Below are 20,681 nucleotides of genomic sequence, written 5' to 3'. Positions count from 1 at the left end.
GACATTCTGAGGGCGGAGACAAGACTGCGCAGAGACGTCCGTTTCCGGAGTTTAAAAAGGACGAGATCCATCCTGGACATAACGTGAAGGGAGGGGGCGATATATTATATATATAAACCCACAAGCTCAAAACATATTTTACACACAAATTTTATTAAGAAAAATGTTTTACATGCATTTACATGCTTGCTTTACATTTTCAAGAAGCACAAGACAAAAAAAGAAAAAAAAAAAAGAAAAAATGAAGCATAAAGATTACAACTGCAGGTAATGTTCATAGTTTGCCCTCAGCACAAACTCAAAGAACGGCTTCGCCTTTAAGCCCTGCAGCTCTTCAGACTGGAGCAGATCCATGACATCTGGCAGGTATGTTGGCAACGACACCCCTGGAGAACGAGTGGAGGATGAGAGAAGAACAAGACAACAAATAAACTGTATGGATTCATTCAGAGTTATGCAATAAATGGGAATTTGGTTACCTTCATGGAAGAGCTTCAGAAGGATTTTGATGAAGATGCTGTCTTTAGCTGCCTCCAGTGGATCATCATTACCATCTGCTGAAGACCAGCTATTGGAAGCAGCAAACACATTCATTACTAGCCAGACCCAAAATGTACTGGTGTTTGAAGAAAGTAATGAAGAGAAAAATACCTTCCTTAACAAATGCTACATGTAACAATACATCACCTTCAAGTTAACCCAGGCCATAAATAAAATAAACACAAATCGTGAGAATGCTTCAGCAAAAAAAATTAAAATAAAAAATACATAACCATTAAGTCAATGTTAAGATATTAATCGATACAATATTAAATTTACGTACTCATCCTTCTTCAGAGCTTTGCAAAAGATCTCACACTTCAGAGCGTCGATGTTTACATCATCACCCTGGAAGAAGTATCAAGAGATACATTTTTTTTTAATTCATACATTTTTCTGGCATTAAAAAGGAAGTGATCATACCTCATCTATGTAGTCCAGGAGGTCCAGCGCTTTCTTGAAGTCGTATTCATCAGCTCGGCGATTATCATCACAGATATACAACTGAAGAAAATACAAAAACAGGCAACCAGACATGAAAGGGCTGCAGTAGCCTAGTGGGTAACACACTAGCCTATGAACCAGAAGACCCAGGTTCAAAGCCAACTTACTACCATTGTGTCCTTGAGCAAGACACTTAACCCTAAATTGCTCCAGGGGGGGACTGTCCCTGTAACTACTGATTGTAAGTCGCTCTGGATAAGGGCGTCTGATAAATGCTGTAAATGTAATGGGTTGTACTGGTAGTTACTGGTCAGGAAAGGAAATATTTGTGAAGAGTTTACAACTCGACAGCATGCTTTCAGGTTTTTGCAGCTCTACTGACCTGGATTGTAAACTTCGAAAACAACTGTTGCTCTTTCTCTAACTAAACTGCAATTGCAATTAGAAGGGTTCTTACAAAAGAGTCAGATTTCAATTACTTTTCCAGAATTTTATACGTTTATATCGTATTCCAAAAAATGTTCTAATTCCAAGACTTTTCCAGCTTTTTAATGACTGTAGGAACCCTGATTCTGTATTGGCAGGGACAGGAAAAAAATAACAAATATCCATTGAAGCAGGGCTGCTGTCAGTGGTAAGACAGATAATTTGTGGGTGTGGGGTGTTCTCACATTGATGAGGTTGTGCGCGCTGAGCAGAGGCATGGTTTCAGGGTTCAGCTGTTTCTCCTCCAGCAGCTGCTTCGGAAGTGTCTCCTGGTGCAGGAGAAACCGCTCCTGTTCTACAATGTCTAGTGGAGTCCAAGAACCAGAATTATAAACGATTAAGCCAAAATGGCCACTAGTACTAATGCTGGTCCCATCTCACCATCCAGCTGCTTTTCCAGGGCACTTTCAGGCATGTCTGAGGCCAGGGCGCTGAGTTTGCTCAGGGACAGCAGGGTCTTCTTTTTCACAAAGTAACGAGTCTCCATATTGACTTGGCTGTAAAGAGTCTGATGGGCCTAGGAAGCAAAAAAAGAAATAAAAATAAATAATGCTACATGGTCCAAGTACAGTAGTCTGTGTTATTATGCAGCATAAGTGAGCAATGTTTGAGTCAGCCTACATTCTGATAGTCCTGCACGTGGAGGTCATGAAGCCAGCTGAGATGCTCGTGGGCCTGAAGAAAGCTGGCCAGTTGTTGGTGCTGCGCAATTGGCTGCGAGAGCAGCTTCCCCCTCTTCCCCTTCTCCATGTACCAGCGGAACACAAAGTCCGCAAAGTTCTAACGAGCATGAAACAATTCAAACGTATAAAACAATGCAAAAGAGAGCAACTATATAGGAGCGGTGCTGATAATGGCGTCGTTCGGTGCCCACCTGGTCTGCAAATTTTGTCATGTAGTGCTGCAGGCGGCTCTGATTGTCCGTCTGTTCACACATGAGCACGAGGACATCGAAGTCGCAATATTTCTCTGCCAGTGCTGCCACCCACTGGTACTGCCTGAGCTCCACTGATGGCACAAATGAAAGGTTGTAGGTGTGGTGCAAAAAATACATTTTACTGATATTTTACCGAAGCTTCAAATAGCATCATGATGTTTTTGTGGTGAGCAGAGTGAAACGGTGAAAACACACAGACTGCTGGTATGTGAATGCAACACTGACTGGAGTAATGACAAAAAAAAAAAGTCACAAAACCAAATCCAAAACGAATACAAAAACCAAACTAGACTGACACAGCGGGGTGAGCAGGTCGGTGCGTCGGTGTGAGTACTCCATCTCCAGCACGTCGTATCGTTCCTGCTGTGCGGGCCGCTTCAGTGACATCAGCTGGGCAACGTAACCGCTGAAGTATGAGTCCAGCAGCGCCACCAGTTGTTCGTTTAAGGCATTGCGCAACTCTGAGTCCGCCTGGGGATACACCATCTTCATGATGATCTCATGCTGCCGTGTGATTGCTGTTCGGACTCCGCCCACTCCACTCGAGGCTGGAACCGGAAATCTTGCTCATTAGTACTAAAACAAGGACTTGTAAAATACCTTTATTATATTGTATAGAACAATTATGTAATAGATATTTTTTTGCACCTGTCCAGGGGATATACTCTGGTTCAGGGGCGGTGCTCTCCGGTGGCCTGTAAAGCAGGGCTTTGGTTTCTCTGTGCTGAGCTGCAGACTGAAGCATGTCCTACATATTTCCAAAACACCCCCACCGTGGGTTAATATTACTGATGACTCCTTTTAAACACAAATTTTCACAAGAGGTGTGTAGTTTTAAATAGCTTTGGGTCACCTTAATGATACTGTTAACATCGAGGACAACCTCGGCCCATTGGACTGAATCCACCGGGTTCTCACTGAGGGCTTTTTCCTCCTCGTCCAGCAGACACTCAAAGATGGAGGATATTTGAGACACCTGGAGAACAAAGAAAATGCTAAAAATTACCTGATATAGGACAGAGGTGTTGACAGTCTAGAATTGGGCCAAACCGATGTGTTACCTGAAATGTTTCAACAATGGACAAAACAATAATGGACATGATATATTGGTGAGAAGAAAACTAATTGTGTGTCCCTCTGTGGTAGATTCATTGGTCCATCTGCCTTTTGAAAAACCCATTTCGAGAACAGTGAGACAGCAATGCCTAAAAGGGCTTGAATAGTGAGCCAGGCTGATCAGGGCAAAAAACAAAACAAACAAAAAAAAAAAAAAGAAAAAAAAAATAAGATTGCACCGGTAAAATACGATATGTTCCAAATATGTGTCTGTTGCTTAAATCGGGGGAGGGGCAGTTGCCCGAAGCGGACCTGTGATCTGAAGGTTGCCAGTTCGAATGCCGAACCTCCAATGTGCCACTGAGCAAAGCACCGTCTTTACACACTGCTCCCCGGGTGCCTGTCATGGCTGCCCACTGCTCACCAAAGGTGATGGTTAAAAGCAGAGGACACATTTCATTGTCTCACCATGTGCTATGTTGTATATCACAATCACTTCACTTTCACTGATGCTTGTGCATTTCTACAAATTTCTGTGGCATTTCTGTGGCTCTCTACCTCCCCTGAGCACTCCCTAAAATTGAATGTCCCTGAAGTTTACGTAGGAAAGTCCAAGTTTCTCAGGATACTATGGCCTAATTATGTAAATATTTAATAAATAGATAAAATATACACTTACTAAAACAATGGGCCATTGGTTTTAATACACCGAATTCAGAAAAGCGTTGTGGTAGAAGAAAAGGTAACATGTGTCCTGCAAACAGGTGTTTGAAATCTGTACCTCTCTGAAGAAGACATCTGCTGGGGTAAGGCTAGGAGGCACATCTGCTTTGCTTTTCTTCAGCGCATTCAGGATAGCAGGATTTACCAACTCTGGGTGTTTTGTGTGGTGGTTCTTCAGTACGATGGCTGCCGACAACTTCTCAGCATGTTCACAGAGCAGCATCCTCGTCGCTATGGGAGACGACCGGACTGTGGTGGAGCTCAGGCGGTCAAACAGGCCCATCTGGGTAGAGAAATAAACAGAAGATGGGAAAAGTGAAGACCTGAACCAGTTGACAGATATACTCAAACAGGCATATGAAACCAGAATTACCTGTGACAGAAAGTCCATGAAGCAGACATGTGCTTTCATTTTGTCCTCCAGCTGGTGCAGCAAAATAAGGGAGGTCATGGTGAAGCCGCTCTCTACACAAATCCACAGAAAACACATTTGTTGCATGTGTTTGTCACATGACAAAGCTGCAGAGACTTATTTACCCTTCAGTACCGCAAGATTTAATCTTTAGTCATATGAAAAAAGTTTGGAAGTGAGAATTGACATCAATACCTAGTTGAGCCTCCTTTTGCATATATAAAACACCATTTAGACGCCTTATAGCCTGTCATGGTCGTCTTGATCCTTTACCTTTCTTGATTGCTGCTGAGCATGGACAGCCTGCCTCACATCCCATAGATTTCCAATGATATTCATGTCAGGGGACAGTGATGGCCAATCCACAGCATTGTACTTAACCATCTGGATGAATGACTTTGAAGATTCCATACTGTGTTTTGGGTTGTTATCTTTTTGGAATATCCAACCCCTGCATAACTTCAACTTTGTGACTGATGTTTTTATCGATATTGGGTAGAATACATCAGAACTCCCGACTTTAACAAGGACCCTGAACCAGTCACACACCCCTACAGCAGGATTAAAGCTCCAGCAAATTTGACAGAAGGGAGTGGGTGTGCAGTGTTCTTCTTCCCCCATGCCAATCACTTTTTGTTATGCTCAGATAACCAATCTTTCATCACATTGTTCCAAAATGAATCTGGCTTTCACACAACCAATGACACATTTTGTGGTGTGAGAGCTGAAAGGGCTTCTTTCTCTTCACCCCGCTGTACCATTGCTCTTTTAAATAAAACTTTGCTGGTGATCTGTGGTTGTCTGCAACCACTCATAATTAATTTACAGCGTTCATCAGACGCCCTTATCCAGAGCACCTTACAATCGGTAGTGACAGGAACAGTCCTCCAGGAGACACGCAGGGTTAAGTGTCTTGCTCAATAGTATTAAGTTGGGTTTGAACCTGTAAACTGGTGGTCCTCTGCTTCATAGACAAGTGTTTTACCCACTAGACTACTACCACCCCTCGTGCGTCTGTATTTTTCTTGGCCGGCCAGACCTGTACCTGTCTGGCAACTGTATCTCTGCATGTGGGTACCATTTCCTCATTACATTCCTTACAGTTGAAACTGAAACTGACACCTCAGAGAGCCTCCTCTTGCAATTGGCCACCTCTCAAAAACCACAACACTTCAAGGACAGAACACCAATACACTCCAGTCTGTGAAGATTCTCAGTCATCCAGGTGAATTGTCTGAGAGTTGAGTCATGGAACTGGACTTTCTTTAGAGGTAGAGACGTTTCATTCTGCATCCACAGAACTTTGTCAATCTGAGGGAAGTTGGCTTGTGCCCACAAATTAAGGTGAAACAGGTTGGTTTCACCTTAAGGACAAAGGACACTAATTTTTGGACGAGAATGTTAAAATTTTGGACAGAGAAGATAGGTGGATTGAGAGAGGGGTGAGGGAAGCTTTGCATGTGCAAATCAACAAACCCTCCCTCAACAGAGGTGGAGGCCTTAGACACAACCTATCTCCAACCTACCTAGCTGCCCTTTCATCCATCCCCAGAAAAATCAGGCCCAATTCACACATTCACCACGTCGGCCACATTTAATGACCCGGGGGGTATGAGGAGCTGCCAGTCACATCTACCCACCCCCTCCGCCTTTGTTTCCACTTAACAAGCCTTTTCAAGGCGGGATTGAGGTGAAACCTCAATTTATGGGCACAAGCCAACTTCCCTCAGACTGACAGTTCTGTGGATGCAGAATGAAACGTCTCTAACTCTAAAGAAAAAACGTCCAGTTGCCATGACTCAACTCTCAGACAATACACTCCAGCACTTTCACTTTCAGTCACTTCTGGACTCAATCCCCCCAGAAATCTTCTTTTTACTTTCACTTTACTCATTTGCATACCTTCACCCTACCCATACCTTCACCCCTAACATATTTTATGTTAAAAACATAAGTGTAATATTTGGTTTTGTTTGCAGTATTTGCATATTGGTTCATTGTATACTTGCACTATTTGGAATACTGTGGTCTATAGCAGTCGCTAAAGCATTTCTTTGCATATCATACTGTGTATGGCTGTGTATGTGACAAATAAAATTTGAATTTAAATCGGATTTGACACATGATTTTATGGCGTTCAAGGCTCAATGACCAAATCCAAAAAATATGGTGTTGCAAGTAATCAGTATTCAGCCGTTCAAACCAGCAAAATTACAAGGTTCCCAACATTTTCCACATCAACTAAATATAACCCAGTAGTAAGAAAATGCAAGGAAATGAAAGACATACCACTTTAAATTATTATGCAGGTTGAGAAGGGTTCCCAATATTTTTGATATGACTTTATAATGAATTTCAGAATTAAAATTATGTTAGAGGGCATATTGGAAATTGGTCTTTTTGTTTGTTTTTCTTCCCTTATAGAGTGTCGCTCAAGACTAACCATCAGGGACAGACTCTGCCCAGCGAGGATCTGAAGCGGGATAATCATCCACAAGGTCCAAGTTAATCTGGGTCACCACCCTGTCCAGTTCTCCTTCTGTGCCACTTTCCCCATTACTGGGGAAAAGCTCGTCAGTTGTGTGCTGAGCTCCAATCAAATCGTGCCTATAGAGATACAAACATCAGAATGGGGCAACAAGCAAAACAGAAGAGGCAGAAAAATGACAGAAGGTGGGACATTACCGGCAAAATTGTAAAAAAGCTGATTTTAGCACTTTAGTTTTGTCTTCTTGAGCTACAATCTCAATCTTAGAAGGAGTCTCCACAGCGCCACCCTACAACAAAAACAGATAAGATCAATGAGATCAAATCAATCCCACATGCCTTCTTCAAAATTGATTTTCACTTCTGTTAAAAAATAAATAAATAAATAAATAAATTTCCTTTTCAATATTTTCACTAAAGTGATTGGTTAAAAGCAGAGGATACATTTAATTGTGTCACCATGACAATCACTTTACCCTAACCCTAACTTTATAATAAACCAAGTTAACTGAGCATCTACTGTTGATGTAAGATAATCCATCTACATACCTCAGGTGCAGCACCGGCCAGTGAGGAACAGAGAGAGTCCTCCATGGTCTCCGGCAGTATAGAGGCGCTTTCCCTGGCTACCACGGCAACCAGGCCATTATTCTGGGAGAAAAACACGGGCAAGTTTGCACATACACCCCCACCACGAATATGGTCTCCTGCGTGGACAAAAATAGGAGACACAAAAGATGACGGGAACTCAGATTAGGTTCTTACTCATTGACATTAATAACCCCTTCGTTGTGACAGACATTTATTAATCTTATGTTTTAGTGATGTTTCACCCACAGATTCCATGGATTAAAGCAAGTAATCCATGGAAAAAAGTAGGGCCAAAGTTCAACAATATTCGTGATTGACCACGATGTGCGTGCAGTGAAATGACGCTCTTTGGGCGTGCATCCTATAGAAAACTTCAGGACTTGCTGGACACGTTCGGTATGTGAAGGCCTTTAGTGGACATCACAGCAATGAAGGATTTACCAGGGGAATTAAATGGGATCTTCTCCTCTGGATGGCCTCCTCGTCCTGTGCCGGTAGAGCAGGTAAATATAAGATGCTCATTGTACAGATAAGCTGCAGGGCTTGAAGCTCTGGGCAGAACCAGATGTGTGGTTAGCAGATCCCCCTCACTCTGTGATAGGAGATTTGATGAAAGACACACAAAAAAAAAAAAAATCACGCACAATACACAATCCATACTGAGCAATTTTCTGGATTGCACCAAATTAGTTCCACAGTAAATCAAGCAAGCCAACAATATCTCAATTTTACCCATGAACTAAGTTCTAAAAAGTGTACCGTGTGTGAAATGTACAGAGTACATGTCAGCTGTTCAGTGGAGAGTATTAACATATGACGACCATATGATCAATTACTTGTTTACTAGATGGTTTTAGCTCTTTTATGTAATTTACTACAGCTTATATTTTTACCTTATTTGACCTATAGAACATCATAGAGAGATATTCCACAGAAGTACCATGCATAGTACATGCATAGTGAATGTAATTGTTTTTCATAGACTACTAATGGCAATTAAGCAAAATTCTCTCACATCATTGGTTACATTTATATGATTATAACCTACAATCAATTTTAAAAGTTCTTTACTGGAGCATTATAAAGAGTAAATTATGCAGGATGAGAATCCAGTGTGATTATGCTGGGGGTGGTGGTGGCGGCATGTGACATGCTTCGTATTCTGGGAATTCTGGTGTTTCATTCAGTCTCAGGACAAGCTACTGGCCTGGCATACATCACGTCACATCCTAAATCTGTGCACCCAGGGACATGATGGTATTTATGAAAAAATTAGATACATATTAATACAATACAGCACAACAAATTACACAGTTGAGGCAGACAGACAAACAAGCTGTACCTGAAAAGGAGGGTTGTACTTAGTCACTTCCACTGACATTTCGGTAAAGAGTTGGCCAGCTTGCTCAGGCAGTGTGACCAGGCAAAAGTACACCAGACAAGGTTTGTCAGCTGGGTGCCAAGCTGCTGCCAAGACAACTGGTCCATCACTATGAAAACGGGACACACACAGTGGGAGTCATTAAAAGGGAGACACCTTCAAATAAATTTCAAAAAGAAGAGTCACAAAAGCTCTGCAAATGGAAATTGTAATAAAATATGTACATTTTAAGCAGGAAGGCTGGCTGATGTGGTTTTAGCCCCACCCACTTTGAGACTGAAAAAAGAAATCAATGATGCACAGAATGTGCATCATGAATTTCAATGAGACACATTAAATTAATTATAACCCAGGTTCTATTTATTGAACATTTTTATTCACCTTTTAAATCATTCCTGATATTTTATTATTGATTTATATACACTACTCACAATAAGTTAGGAATACTGGAAGAGATTTAGTGGATGTCATACATACAGTGTTTGTTTCACTTGGGACATTTTTGGGATTGGGAGGCAATTGTATTGGGGTGATGGAAAACACAAAATGAGGTGTCTATGTAATGGTCTCATTGTGTACAGGTGTGCCTTATATTGGGGCATAATACCAAGAGACAACCTTTCTCAGTGTGGCATCAATTTCCACATTCTGTGGGTGTAAAAAGCTGATATTGTCAGTAAGTCATTCCAAGTTTATCATTCAAACAGCCATGAACACACAACGTCATTTAATGGACAAGCAGCGTCACCTGGCCATGGTGCGCCTTCGGGTCGGTGGCAGTCAGTCAGATGTTGCATCTCAAAGTGTCATCAGCAGACTTGCCTCAAGACACAGAGCTAGTGGCAGAGTTCATGACAGACCCAGGAGTGGAGCCCCACGAGTGACAGACCGCAATGAGGACCAGTACATAAGGACCTCAGACTTCGTTATGCAACTGCCACACGGCTGTTTACGTGATAGGAGGGGTACTAGGGTTTCCAGCAAAGTATTTGCAACCGACTCAATCACTTTGGCTTGAATGCCAGACGACCGTTGCAGGTGATTCCACGTTTGCAGTGGGCACAAGACCATGTGACCTGGACAATGCAGCAGTGGTCTACTGTCCTGTTCAGTGATGCGTGTCGCTCAGCGTTGCTGGAGAAGTAAGGTAAGTGATACGCTGAGGTCAACATGGTCCCCAGGGCTTAATTTGGTGGAGGAGGTACAACATTCACCAGTCAGTGCAAAACAGATTTGGTTATTGTACATGGCTCAGTCGCTGCACGTCCTTACCTCAGAGACATCATAGAACCCATTATCATTCCCCAATTCCGCCAGCATACCCCCGACTTTCTGTGGATGATAATACTCTACCACATCGTGGCAGAATTGTAACAGCTCAACTTCAGGAAGTTGGAGTGCCTCATATGGTATAGCCATCAATGTCCCCTAACCTGAACCCCATAGAGCATGTCTTGGACCAGTTGAAGAAGAGACTGAATGATGGTACCCCAACCCCACGTGACCTGGCAGAACTGTGTGTACCACTTGTGGAAGAGTGGAACGCATTGCCTCAGAACAACATTATGAGGCTAGTGAGGAGCATGAGATGTAGCTGTGAATCGGTCATTGTGGCAAATTTGGGGCTATCCCTGTTATTGTCTAAATGTTTGGGGTAATAAATATTAAGCTAATTAAAAAGGTGTTTCTTCTCATACATTATTAGTAATATCAAAGGGAACTTTTACTTTTTAATTAAAATTCAGAGCAAAGCACTCGCGTAAATAATATCTCAAAATTATTGTGAGGAGTATTTTTCCCCAGTTTCTCTCATTGGATAAAAGAAGGTCTTTTATTCAGAGCTGTACAACTTACGTTGTTTTTTGTTTTTATGGTATGCCCTATATATATCTTTTTTATACTTTGTTTTCAGTGTTTGGTATTTTCTCTCCTGATTCACTTACTGTACAGCCCTTTGTGACTTGAAAGTCAAAGTGAAGTGTGGGAGCAGTGTGTGGGGACTGTGCTCTGTGGCACCTTGGCAGCTCGGGATTTGAACCGGCATCCTTCTGATTACAGGTCTGATTCCTTACACGCCACGCTATGCTAGCGCTTTCCACATAACAGACCTCATTACTTCAGCTAACAAACTGAACTGCATTAATCACATGCTATTTTTGTTTCATCCATAATAAGCAACGTTCACCTGGCAGGCCTACCGCGTCAAACTATCAACCTATAATCCATTTTGGTTTTAGAAGCTACTTCGATGCTTTGTTTCTAAGTGTTGCACGTCAGTGGATCACGGTGTTCTTCCGTGTGCCGTGCGGCACAATGCTTTGTCATCCTTCAGGTGAGCACGGCATAGAAAGAAGGGTTTCAGAACGCAGCACCGCGCTGGCCAGGTTCGGTTTGAAACAGGCTCCACGGGGACCTTTGGTGTACCGTTATAAACTTACGGCTTCTGGCCAATGGCGGTTTTGGTTGAAATTTGATAAATAGTTCAGGCCTACTAATTACACAAGGCAATGGTATTTTCCACATATAAATCTGAAATTAGATAAAAAAAAAAAAAAAAAAAAAAAAAAAAAAAAAAAAAATACAATTAAAACTCACAGGCCCAATTTCATGTCAAGGTAGGAGACATTCACACCTTCCTTAAGTTCCTCATAATTTGCTTCTGATCCCTAGAACATGACAAATGGGTTTAGTACAAAGATGACGCCCACCAAAAACAAAAAATGCTTAATAAAAATAAATAAAGAAATAATAATACCTTTCATTTGTGAAAACAAATTCACTTACCAGCTATGTGTTTGTAAAATATGCAATACAAAATAATTCATATAATTCACATAGCAGGTTAGTGAGCTATAGAATCAGAATACTTTATTCATCCCAAAGGTATCTAGGTTCAAGCAAGCACTGAAACATTATATTAAGTATCACGTGATGCTAATTGCCTTAAATTTCAGCCCAAATCAAGTTAAATTAAGCAAACATTTGACGTCTCCTTGCTGCTTACCCAAATGGCATCGGAGATGCTCTCGGTCATGCTGCTGCAGGCATTCCAGCTCATCACCTGCTGCTCAGAGCCATCCTCTACCAGCCACTTATTCAGCCCAGCTGATGTTAGGGTGTAGAGCGAACTGGCCTCTGCCACCCACAACACACTATATACCTGAATGTGACAGAGCAGAAGAAGATTGTGGCTGTGTGCTGTATTTTGTGATTGGCAATAAAAATAAATAAATAAATAAATAAACAAACAAACTACTGTGCTCTTACAGTGATGTCTGTGGGCTGGGCTAGAATTCCAAAAAGGCTAGAGACACGCCGTCCAATGCCCGAGAGCATACCCTGACCCTGCTGCAGAGGCCGCTGGTGCAGTTTTCCAGAAACATCTAGCCAGAATCGTAAGGGTTGGCCTTTACTGGATGCAACGAGAAAGCTGCTCCCCTAAAATCCAGGAAGGTGATGGAAAAAAAAAAAAAAAAGTAAATTTGTCTCAGTAGGGTTAGTCTATGAATTGCATTGCCTAGTGTGTGCATTGCCTAGTGTGTGAAACAGTTCATACTCACATTCATGGCAGTGACATAGTTGCAGAGGTTTCCTCCTAAGTCTGCCACCGTCTCCGCATAGTTACCTTCATGGGCTAAACTGGGCCAGAATCGGCATAAACCCTCAGGAGACACCACCAGAACACAGATGCTCTGCATGTGTGATGAGAATCAAGAGTCAACAAACTGATACATTTGTATACCAAAAGGTACCCACTGTTAAATCTTAACATATTAAGATAAAAAGATTTAGATTGTCGAACCTTGTTATGTTAATAATTACACTTTTGACTAGATTCGCCTAGTTAATGAATGCGCTTGGTCATATTATTAATTTTTTTTTTGCTTTTATATTGGTCTTGTTTGTCCCCTGATACTGTAATTCCAAAATTCCGCCTTGGTGCAGAATTACAGCCACTTTGATCCAGTGCCACAATGAGATTTCCCAGGACGCGCCGTTTCTATCTCTGTAGCTTTAAATGCTAATGAGGAGGAGAGAGGCGGGACGAGGAAATTATTAGGAAATAAGTCATGAGCACCATTCACCAACCACATTGTTTGGCCCAGACAGGAAGTTGTGTCTGTGTTTTTACAGAAAAAAATAAAAAGAACCCACTGGTTCTTCAGAGTCTCACTGCAATGCTTCGAAAGCATAAGAAACGGGAGGTAAACTTTCCCCTTATGACGTCATAAGGGGACAAATTCCAGATCTGATCGTCTCAGATGCTGCTCTCTGAACAATGAAGCAGAATGACGAAAGCTCTCTTTACACTTATCGCCATTTCTAGCTACTACAGGACCATAGACAGGCTAGGGGAACAAGTTTTAATGTTAAATAATATCACAAAGTGACATTTTCATGATAGGGGACCTTCATGAAATGCATACCTGTACTGGAGCGTTCTCCACTGGAGTGGTTGAGGAGATTGAGATTAGATCAGCAGAGTAAGGAAACTCACTGGGAGGCAACTGGAGGTCCTTGCACACAGACAGCTAAAAAGGGGAAAATGACGCATGTCTTAACATTTAACATTTACAGTATTTATCAGACGCCCTTATCCAGAGCGACTTACAATCAGTAGTTACAAGGACAGTTCCCCCCTGGAGCAACTTAGGGTTAAGTGTCTTGCTCAGGGACACAATGGTAGTTAGCGGGATTCGAACCTGGGTCTTCTGGTTCAGGCGAGTGTGCTACCCACTAGGCTACTACCATGTCTAAAGGGCACAATATTAGTCCGAGCTACTGTGGCATGGTATCACCTTGGCAACAGCTGTCTGGCAAATCTTCCAAACGATCAGCCGCTCGCAGCACACCATCCAGGCCCAACCTGTCGCTTCCACTTTAACCGAGATCTGCTCGTCCGCTGATTAAAAAAAAAAAAAAAAAAACACACACACACACACACAATTCCAGTGACTGGAGGCGTTTTACAGAGAGGTAGAAAACACGCACACGCACGTTGTGCCATGGTGAGCGCCTCCAGAACTTTGACAGGCAGCGAGGAGCCGAAGGTCTGGACGTCGAAGTTGGTCGCTTCATGGCTCTGCACTCGAGAAGGTGTTGATCTGGGGAGAAATGTCTATTTTAATTATTTTTTCTTTAAACAAAAAGTTTTTGTTCGTCTGAGGAACAAGAAAACTCTATTAAGTGCCACTAACCGCGCTGCTACTGCACTACGGCGAGGAGAGAAGAGCATCCCTGCCGGGGAGCCGGCGAAGCCTTTCCTGCCTCCGGCCCTCGACGTGGGCCGGTGGCCCGAACCTGGCGTGGCCCGCGGTGAAAACATGGCGAATATCTTCGCTTGTGGCGAAGAAACGGATCTCGTAACGCAACGTGATCGCCAAAACTATCTAAATCCCCTTCGTGCCGCGCGCGCATTCGTTCGGAGAGGCGGCGCGACGAATATACGTCATTCGCACGCTGTCAAAATAAAGGTTCGCCTTGTTCCTGGTTTTAAAATAAAACATTTAATAACAACATTTTGCGATTAAAACGAATATAATAATGAGGCATTTAAGGGTTGTTGACTCTAAAATCAACCTCTGTACTCAGTAACTTGTTTTAATGTATTGCTACAGTGAGTTAGGAACTTATTTGGCATAATCGAGGCATGGCACGTTCTTACATATTATTGAACTAGTCAGCGTGCATTATATAATAAGATTGTCTATTTAAAAGTGTTCATATATGATTTATTCACCGGGTAAACGCAACCCATATTTTGACGGAACAGTGCGCAAATGTCTGTGTTTCTGCTGTGAGTGGCAGAGCGCTAAACGCGTGATAACCCTGGGAAAACATTTCATTTCTACTCGTAGCATATTTTATTAGAGCGACCACAACGTTGGAGATTTGCCTCGATTCCCCGAAATCGCCACGGGCCCGTTGGTGAGAGAACCGGAAGTTCCAAAATACAAACAAACCGCCTACAAAATGACGTCACGACGTGTCGCGCCTGAGACCTGCGCTCCCGTGTAGACTCCTGGCGATCGGTTGGACCGGAGGAGGAATCCTGCTGGACGGCGTTGATTATTTATTACCTTCATTAACCGCGCTCTCTCCGGTGAGGTCACGTTTAGATTGTTAAACCGCGCGTCGTACGTCTGCAGCAGTGTTATTTATTTATTCTGCTTCCGCCGGACAGGTGTGCGACGCAAGAACAAATCGAATAAGATTTGACAGGCCAACATCGCTTGAAACGTAAACGGGGAAATTTCAGCAACGTTTTGCCGCGCTGTTGCGGTTCTAGCTCGGACGGTCGAGATGTGCGCAAGTTGGCGCGGTCGGCGCGGTGTTTTTGTCTCGCCGCCAGTTGACCTACTTTCGCGCGTGGAAAACGTGCCTGGTGCGGACATCAGAGCCGATGGGCTGCGCGTTTCACTCTCCCACTGATCTGGTCTGATCTGATCTACTCTGATCGTCGGCATGTCGCTTTCCAATTTGTTTCACGAATTGCGGTTGAAACCGGTGCGTGTTTGGCGATCAATAGTGTGATTTACACCTCCACACCGTTCCACGCAGACATCGCCACTGCTTTACTCTTCGCGGATAAAAGAATCGACATTTACGCACCTTTCTGCTGTTGTCCCATAATAATACTGTGGCTCTGTTTTTCACGTCACACAATTTGCTTTTAGAACATAAGGTGATTACCCTGTGCAAACTGAGTAAAAAGTTAACCAGATGGCGCTTATTAAGGGCTTTAAAAAAAAAAGAAAAGAAAAGCTGACTTGTTGGCTGCTGCAGACTTGTTAAGCATTGGATTGTTAAAGAGATGCTTAATTATGCATGTGGATGTTTATTATTTATGTATTTTTTTTTTTTAGAAGCTGTGAGATGATTCATTAAATAATTATGCTGCTGCTGTTGGATTTCCTTTTGCAGGAATGCATTTGTGTATGCGTGCATACTGTAGATATGTGTTGGCCTTGGTAACAGGCAGCACAAGTGCCACTTAACTCTGTCAGGGTCAAGGTTAAACCCTCAGGAATTTGTGACATGTCACAATATATCTTGTATATATCTCATGTATATTGTGCATTTGTTGTGCTCCAGTGTGACGACTCAGTCAGGAATGGCACTGATCTCCATTGAAGACCTGGCAGAGTTGGATGATGAACAGCTGGATGATGATGTCACCGACAGCTCAGAGCCAATGGATGACGAGCAGCAGGAGAGACTGTATGCCCACTGGCAGGCAGTCGGGCGCACACACCAGGTCTCTGTGCCGCGAGGTAATTCCGGCTGGGCTTTCCACTGGTCATCGCTGGAATGAAACAGCGAGAATTGTAAAGCATCATATTTATTTTAGTTATTTGTTTTGAAAGAAATGACTGGACCCATTCAGGAGATGACCAGGAGAAACCAAGAGAGAGAGCAAGTGCCCTTTGCCACAATATCCAGGCATGAAAAGGTAAAACGTATCTCTCCCCTCATCTCTTGCAGGACGAGAGTGTGTTGGGAAATATGGGGAAATGGGTTGACTTTTTTTGGCCTTCTTGTCTTAACCCATTACAGATGGGAGAGGTGGTTTTTGAAGAGAGAGTGTACCCAGCAGGGAAGTGGGCATGCATCACTAAAGGAGAGAAGTTGTATGAACAGAGCATCTCCATGGCCTTCATGAAACTGATGCGTTTCATTTGCAAGGAGAACTCTGCAGGTACATACAGAATAGAAATAACATAGAAAATCCTGATCTTAGGCATAAAACATAATATTGTATTACATACACTGCGCCTGTCATGGCTGCCCACTGCTCTCTCAGGGTTATGATTAAATACAGAGTGGGTTTGCAGTAATGGCCTAGCAGGTAAGGAAGCGGACCCGTAATTGGAAGATTACGGGTTCGTTATCTTGCCACTGAGGTCCCCTGTTTGAAGTGTGATGCAGGGTTAAAAGCAGAGAGCACATTTCATTGTGTCACCGTGTGCTGTGCTGCAGTATTACACAATGACAATCACTTCGCTTTCATGATTCTTGACCTCCGCTTTCCGCTCCGTTTCTCATTAGGTCGTTACCTGGGCATGACCGTGCCGGTGGTGAATGAGGTCCAAGTCATGGACGATGGGGTTACGTTCACAAAAGACATTTTAACTGCTTACTACCTGCCTGCTGAGTTCCAGGCCAACCCACCTGAGCCCACAGATCCTGACATCACAATCGTTCACAGGGAGCCTCTGCGAGTCATCTCTCGGTATGGTTGCACTTTCACTCGTGTTTTAAATACGTTTGTGGTGCTTCTTGGTGTGTTGATGTGGCTATTTACATCATTTACCAATTATCCTCATTTCCACTACGTTGGTGTTCAGCCGGTGCTGACCTGGGAACAAACCAAGAACTGGCCCGTGTTTACACTAGACAGGAGCTCAGTGGGATCCAAGGTCACAGGCCACACCCACTAAACAGAAATCCCGGCACCGAACCCATTACATCATAACACAAATCTTATGGACCTCCACTGCTGCCAATTTCACACAGCCTGTTCGTTTTTTTTTATGACAATTCAGTGGTTTGTGTGAAGCCTGCGACTTTTATGTAATTCCCTTATTTTTTCATACACTTTCTTCTTGTGCACATTTTCATTTTAGTAGAATTTTTGTGGATGTCCATATAGCTAGAAGAGCTTTCATTTCTTCAGTGCTCCACGTTACCGGTCTTTCGCTCTTCACCATTTTCTCTTCTAAAGCTTCCGATCCTCTGTCCACCATTCGTTACATCACGGATCCGAGCTATGAGACCAGCAGTGTTTAGGGACCGGTTCAGTGCCTGTCAGTGGAAATCACAGCTCTTATTACAAAATTGGGAACCAGAGCAGTGGAAAAGGGGTAAGGGACAGTCCCGCTGGAGACACTCCGGGTTAAGGGTCTTGCTCAGGGACACGATGGTAGTAAGTGGGGTTTGAACCTGGGACTTTGGTCTTCTAGTAGAAATAGACGTATTTGCAGTGCTAGCAAATGGAATGTTCCTTTATTCTCCATAAACAATTTCTCGAGGCACTTTATTGCGTAGCGATTTATCGTGCTATTGGCTCCTTCGTTCAATTTGAGCTCAGATCATGCCTAATGAAAGGTCTCTGGGCCTTTCTTGTATAAGTATTGCTAATGGAAAAAGTAAGTAGAGCAGGAATATATCAGAAAACTTCAGGTAGTGGCCAATTAGATTGCATATGATATTTGTAGCCAGAGAAGATACAGTTATAATTCATATAAGGTTGTGTGTGTTTAGCATGCTTTTTTTTTAAATACTTTTAGACAGGCACGGTCACCACAGCATAGCTCCTCATTTAAAGTGAATGAATGGGCAACCTGAAAATGTTCCACTTTCTTTCAGGGTGTTCTTTGGTACCACGACAGAGGAAACCATCCAGCGGCAGATTAACCTACTATGGGAGCTGCTGGGAGACGTGGGCTATCTCCATCGCCAAATGTACATGGTCGCAGTCTATGAGAACCCTGGGGTTCCGTGCCGCCGCAATGAGATCTGGTTCATCCGCAGAGACCCCTAAAAAACACTTCTCTATGCTACCTGTCTGGTTTTCACTGCTCCTCCTCTTACAAACACCTAATGCTCTCCCCTCCCTTCTGTAGTGACGGTAAAGACGTGTGTACAGACGTATACGTGTTTGTGCAGGCTTGGATGTGAGGACATGAAGAATAAGATTATTTTGAATCTTAGAGCTACAGGAATTCCAATCTTTAGATCCAGAGTGCTCACTGTGCCAAGTAACGAAAGGAACATTCCTTACTGCGGTTATTTCATTTTTTCTCCCCCACAATTTTCTTGCGCTATACTTTTTGAACAATTAAATAGCATCACACATGAAACAACCTTTAACATGACGTCAAGTACAGAGCAACGTCCTCTGTGCCTTTCCAGGAATACTACGCTGGCACTTACGCTCACATGCTCACATGTAAAGTCCATTACTTTTTTTTTCTTCTTTTAAATCAGATCCTTCGGTGAGGGCATTATCTGCTTGCATATTTGATTTACAAGAGTGTTGTTATGTGTCCTGTCCACTAGGAGGACAAGCGCTCCACTCTGGCCTTTTCTTTCTCTTTTTTACCATTACTATGAATAATATTTCTAAAACGGGATTATGACTGAGATATAAGGTTTCTTTGTGAACAGTGAAAAAGGCCTTCACTCCCTATAAGCTGTATTGTGTTGTAGTTCACCAGTAGACTTATTTCTTATGTCGTTTCATAATTTTGAGTTTTTGCCTGGTGGCAGATAATGTTCACATAATCGATAACATTTAATTCATGTCAGAGAGTCTGCAAGATGAAAACTTAATGTCCTCTAATGACATGAACGTGACACCAGCAGCAGCAGAAATATACAAGTGGCATTGAGGTTTTGTAAGAAACATTATAACTTTCCCTTATCTGTGTCTTCTAATAATACATATATACCCCAGTCTTTAGTTGATCAGTTCCAGTGATGTTGTTGTTTATTATTATTTTTCTTTCTTTTTAGTGTTTTAGTTTTGTGATTTGATAATACCAATATATGAGATTTTATAATCTATTCACAGGATTTTAACAATAGTTATATGGTTTAATCAGGTATGTTGTGTACAATAACAGAATGCTATGAACATTATGTATTTGTTTTCCTCTCAAAAAAAAATAAAGTTGAGTATATTTGAATTTTTGGATGTGAGTGGATTTTTTTCCTTTTATTAATAATATAGCATTATATTTCAGGAAACAATGACAGAAGACACTTATTTCCACAAAAAGAGAAATAAACTGTATATGTGTATATATACACACACACATAAATATATATGTGTGCGTGTATGTAAGTGCAGCGCACTTTGGAATTGCATGTTTTTGATATATTTATATGATGTACAGTACAGGCCAAAAGTTTCTCATTCAATGTGTTTTCTTTATTTTCATGACCATTTACATTGGTAGATTCTCACTGAAGGCATCAAAACTATGAATGAACATGTGGTGTTATGTACTTAACCTAAAAAAAAAGGGAAATAATTCAAAATATGTTTTATATTTTAGTTTCTTCAAAATAGCCACCCTTTGCTCTGATTACTGCTTTACATACTCTTGGCATTCTATATATGAGCTTCAAGAGGTCGTCACCTGAAATGGTTTTCCAACAGTCTTGTGGAGGCCAGGTCTCATAACATAACTCCACATGTGTTCTTGCATAATGTTGATGCCTCCAGTGAGAATCTAATGTAAATGGTCATGAAAATAAAGAAAACACATTGAATGAGAAGGCGTGTCCAATTTTGACCTGTATTGTATGTGTGGGTGGGTGCATGTTTTGATATATTTATATGATGTGTGTATGTATGTATGTATATGTGAGAGCATGTTTTGGTATATTTATATGATATATGTATGTATGTATGTGTGAGTGCATGTTTTGGTATATTTATATGATATATGTATGTATGTATATGTGAGTGCATGTTTTGGTATATTTATATGATATATGTATGTATGTATATGTGAGTGCATGTTTTGGTATATTTATATGATATATGTATGTATGTATGTGTGAGTGCATGTTTTGGTATATTTATATGATATATGTATGTATGTATATGTGAG

At 42.1% G+C, this 20,681-nt stretch overlaps 2 protein-coding genes across 2 annotated transcripts; one reads left to right on the top strand and one right to left on the bottom strand.

The window, feature by feature from the left end:
• Positions 1 to 134: 134 nt before the first annotated feature.
• Positions 135 to 15,621, bottom strand: nup133 (nucleoporin 133). The gene is made up of 26 exons (XM_028972800.1): positions 14,256 to 15,621; positions 14,056 to 14,162; positions 13,857 to 13,960; positions 13,485 to 13,589; positions 12,618 to 12,749; positions 12,325 to 12,495; positions 12,062 to 12,217; positions 11,653 to 11,723; positions 9,019 to 9,166; positions 8,118 to 8,268; positions 7,635 to 7,792; positions 7,284 to 7,375; positions 7,042 to 7,205; positions 4,560 to 4,651; positions 4,245 to 4,469; positions 3,261 to 3,383; positions 3,056 to 3,155; positions 2,704 to 2,955; positions 2,345 to 2,478; positions 2,092 to 2,250; positions 1,852 to 1,987; positions 1,656 to 1,774; positions 964 to 1,044; positions 824 to 888; positions 480 to 568; positions 135 to 386 (listed from the first exon to the last, which is right to left on the bottom strand). Exons 1-26 carry the CDS (start codon positions 14,381 to 14,383, stop codon positions 256 to 258), a joined length of 3,393 nt encoding a protein of 1,130 aa, XP_028828633.1. The 5' UTR covers positions 14,384 to 15,621; the 3' UTR covers positions 135 to 255.
• On the top strand, positions 15,010 to 19,748 carry soul4 (heme-binding protein soul4). The gene is made up of 6 exons (XM_028972808.1): positions 15,010 to 15,160; positions 16,153 to 16,331; positions 16,425 to 16,510; positions 16,615 to 16,756; positions 17,107 to 17,290; positions 18,427 to 19,748. Exons 2-6 carry the CDS (start codon positions 16,172 to 16,174, stop codon positions 18,599 to 18,601), a joined length of 747 nt encoding a protein of 248 aa, XP_028828641.1. The 5' UTR covers positions 15,010 to 15,160; positions 16,153 to 16,171; the 3' UTR covers positions 18,602 to 19,748.
• Positions 19,749 to 20,681: the final 933 nt, after the last annotated feature.

This window comes from Denticeps clupeoides, chromosome 3, assembly GCF_900700375.1.
Source record: "Denticeps clupeoides chromosome 3, fDenClu1.1, whole genome shotgun sequence".
Taxonomy (NCBI): domain Eukaryota; kingdom Metazoa; phylum Chordata; class Actinopteri; order Clupeiformes; family Denticipitidae; genus Denticeps; species Denticeps clupeoides.
The sequence above is the reverse complement of the archived record's forward strand: the minus strand, read 5'-3'. Positions and strand labels throughout refer to the sequence as shown.

Excerpts from the sequence above, each read along its gene's own strand:
- soul4 (XM_028972808.1), top strand. The coding sequence starts at position 16,172 with ATGGCACTGATCTCCATTGAAGACCTGGCAGAGTTGGATGATGAACAG. Across the intron at positions 16,511-16,614 it reads CAATATCCAGGCATGAAAAG|ATGGGAGAGGTGGTTTTTGA; the intron begins GTAAAACGTATC and ends AACCCATTACAG. Across the intron at positions 16,757-17,106 it reads TTGCAAGGAGAACTCTGCAG|GTCGTTACCTGGGCATGACC; the intron begins GTACATACAGAA and ends GTTTCTCATTAG.
- nup133 (XM_028972800.1), bottom strand. The coding sequence starts at position 14,383 with ATGTTTTCACCGCGGGCCACGCCAGGTTCGGGCCACCGGCCCACGTCG. Across the intron at positions 13,961-14,055 it reads GGCGCTCACCATGGCACAAC|CGGACGAGCAGATCTCGGTT; the intron begins GTGCGTGTGCGT and ends TTTTTTAATCAG. Across the intron at positions 7,793-8,117 it reads GATCCCATTTAATTCCCCTG|GAGACCATATTCGTGGTGGG; the intron begins GTAAATCCTTCA and ends TTGTCCACGCAG.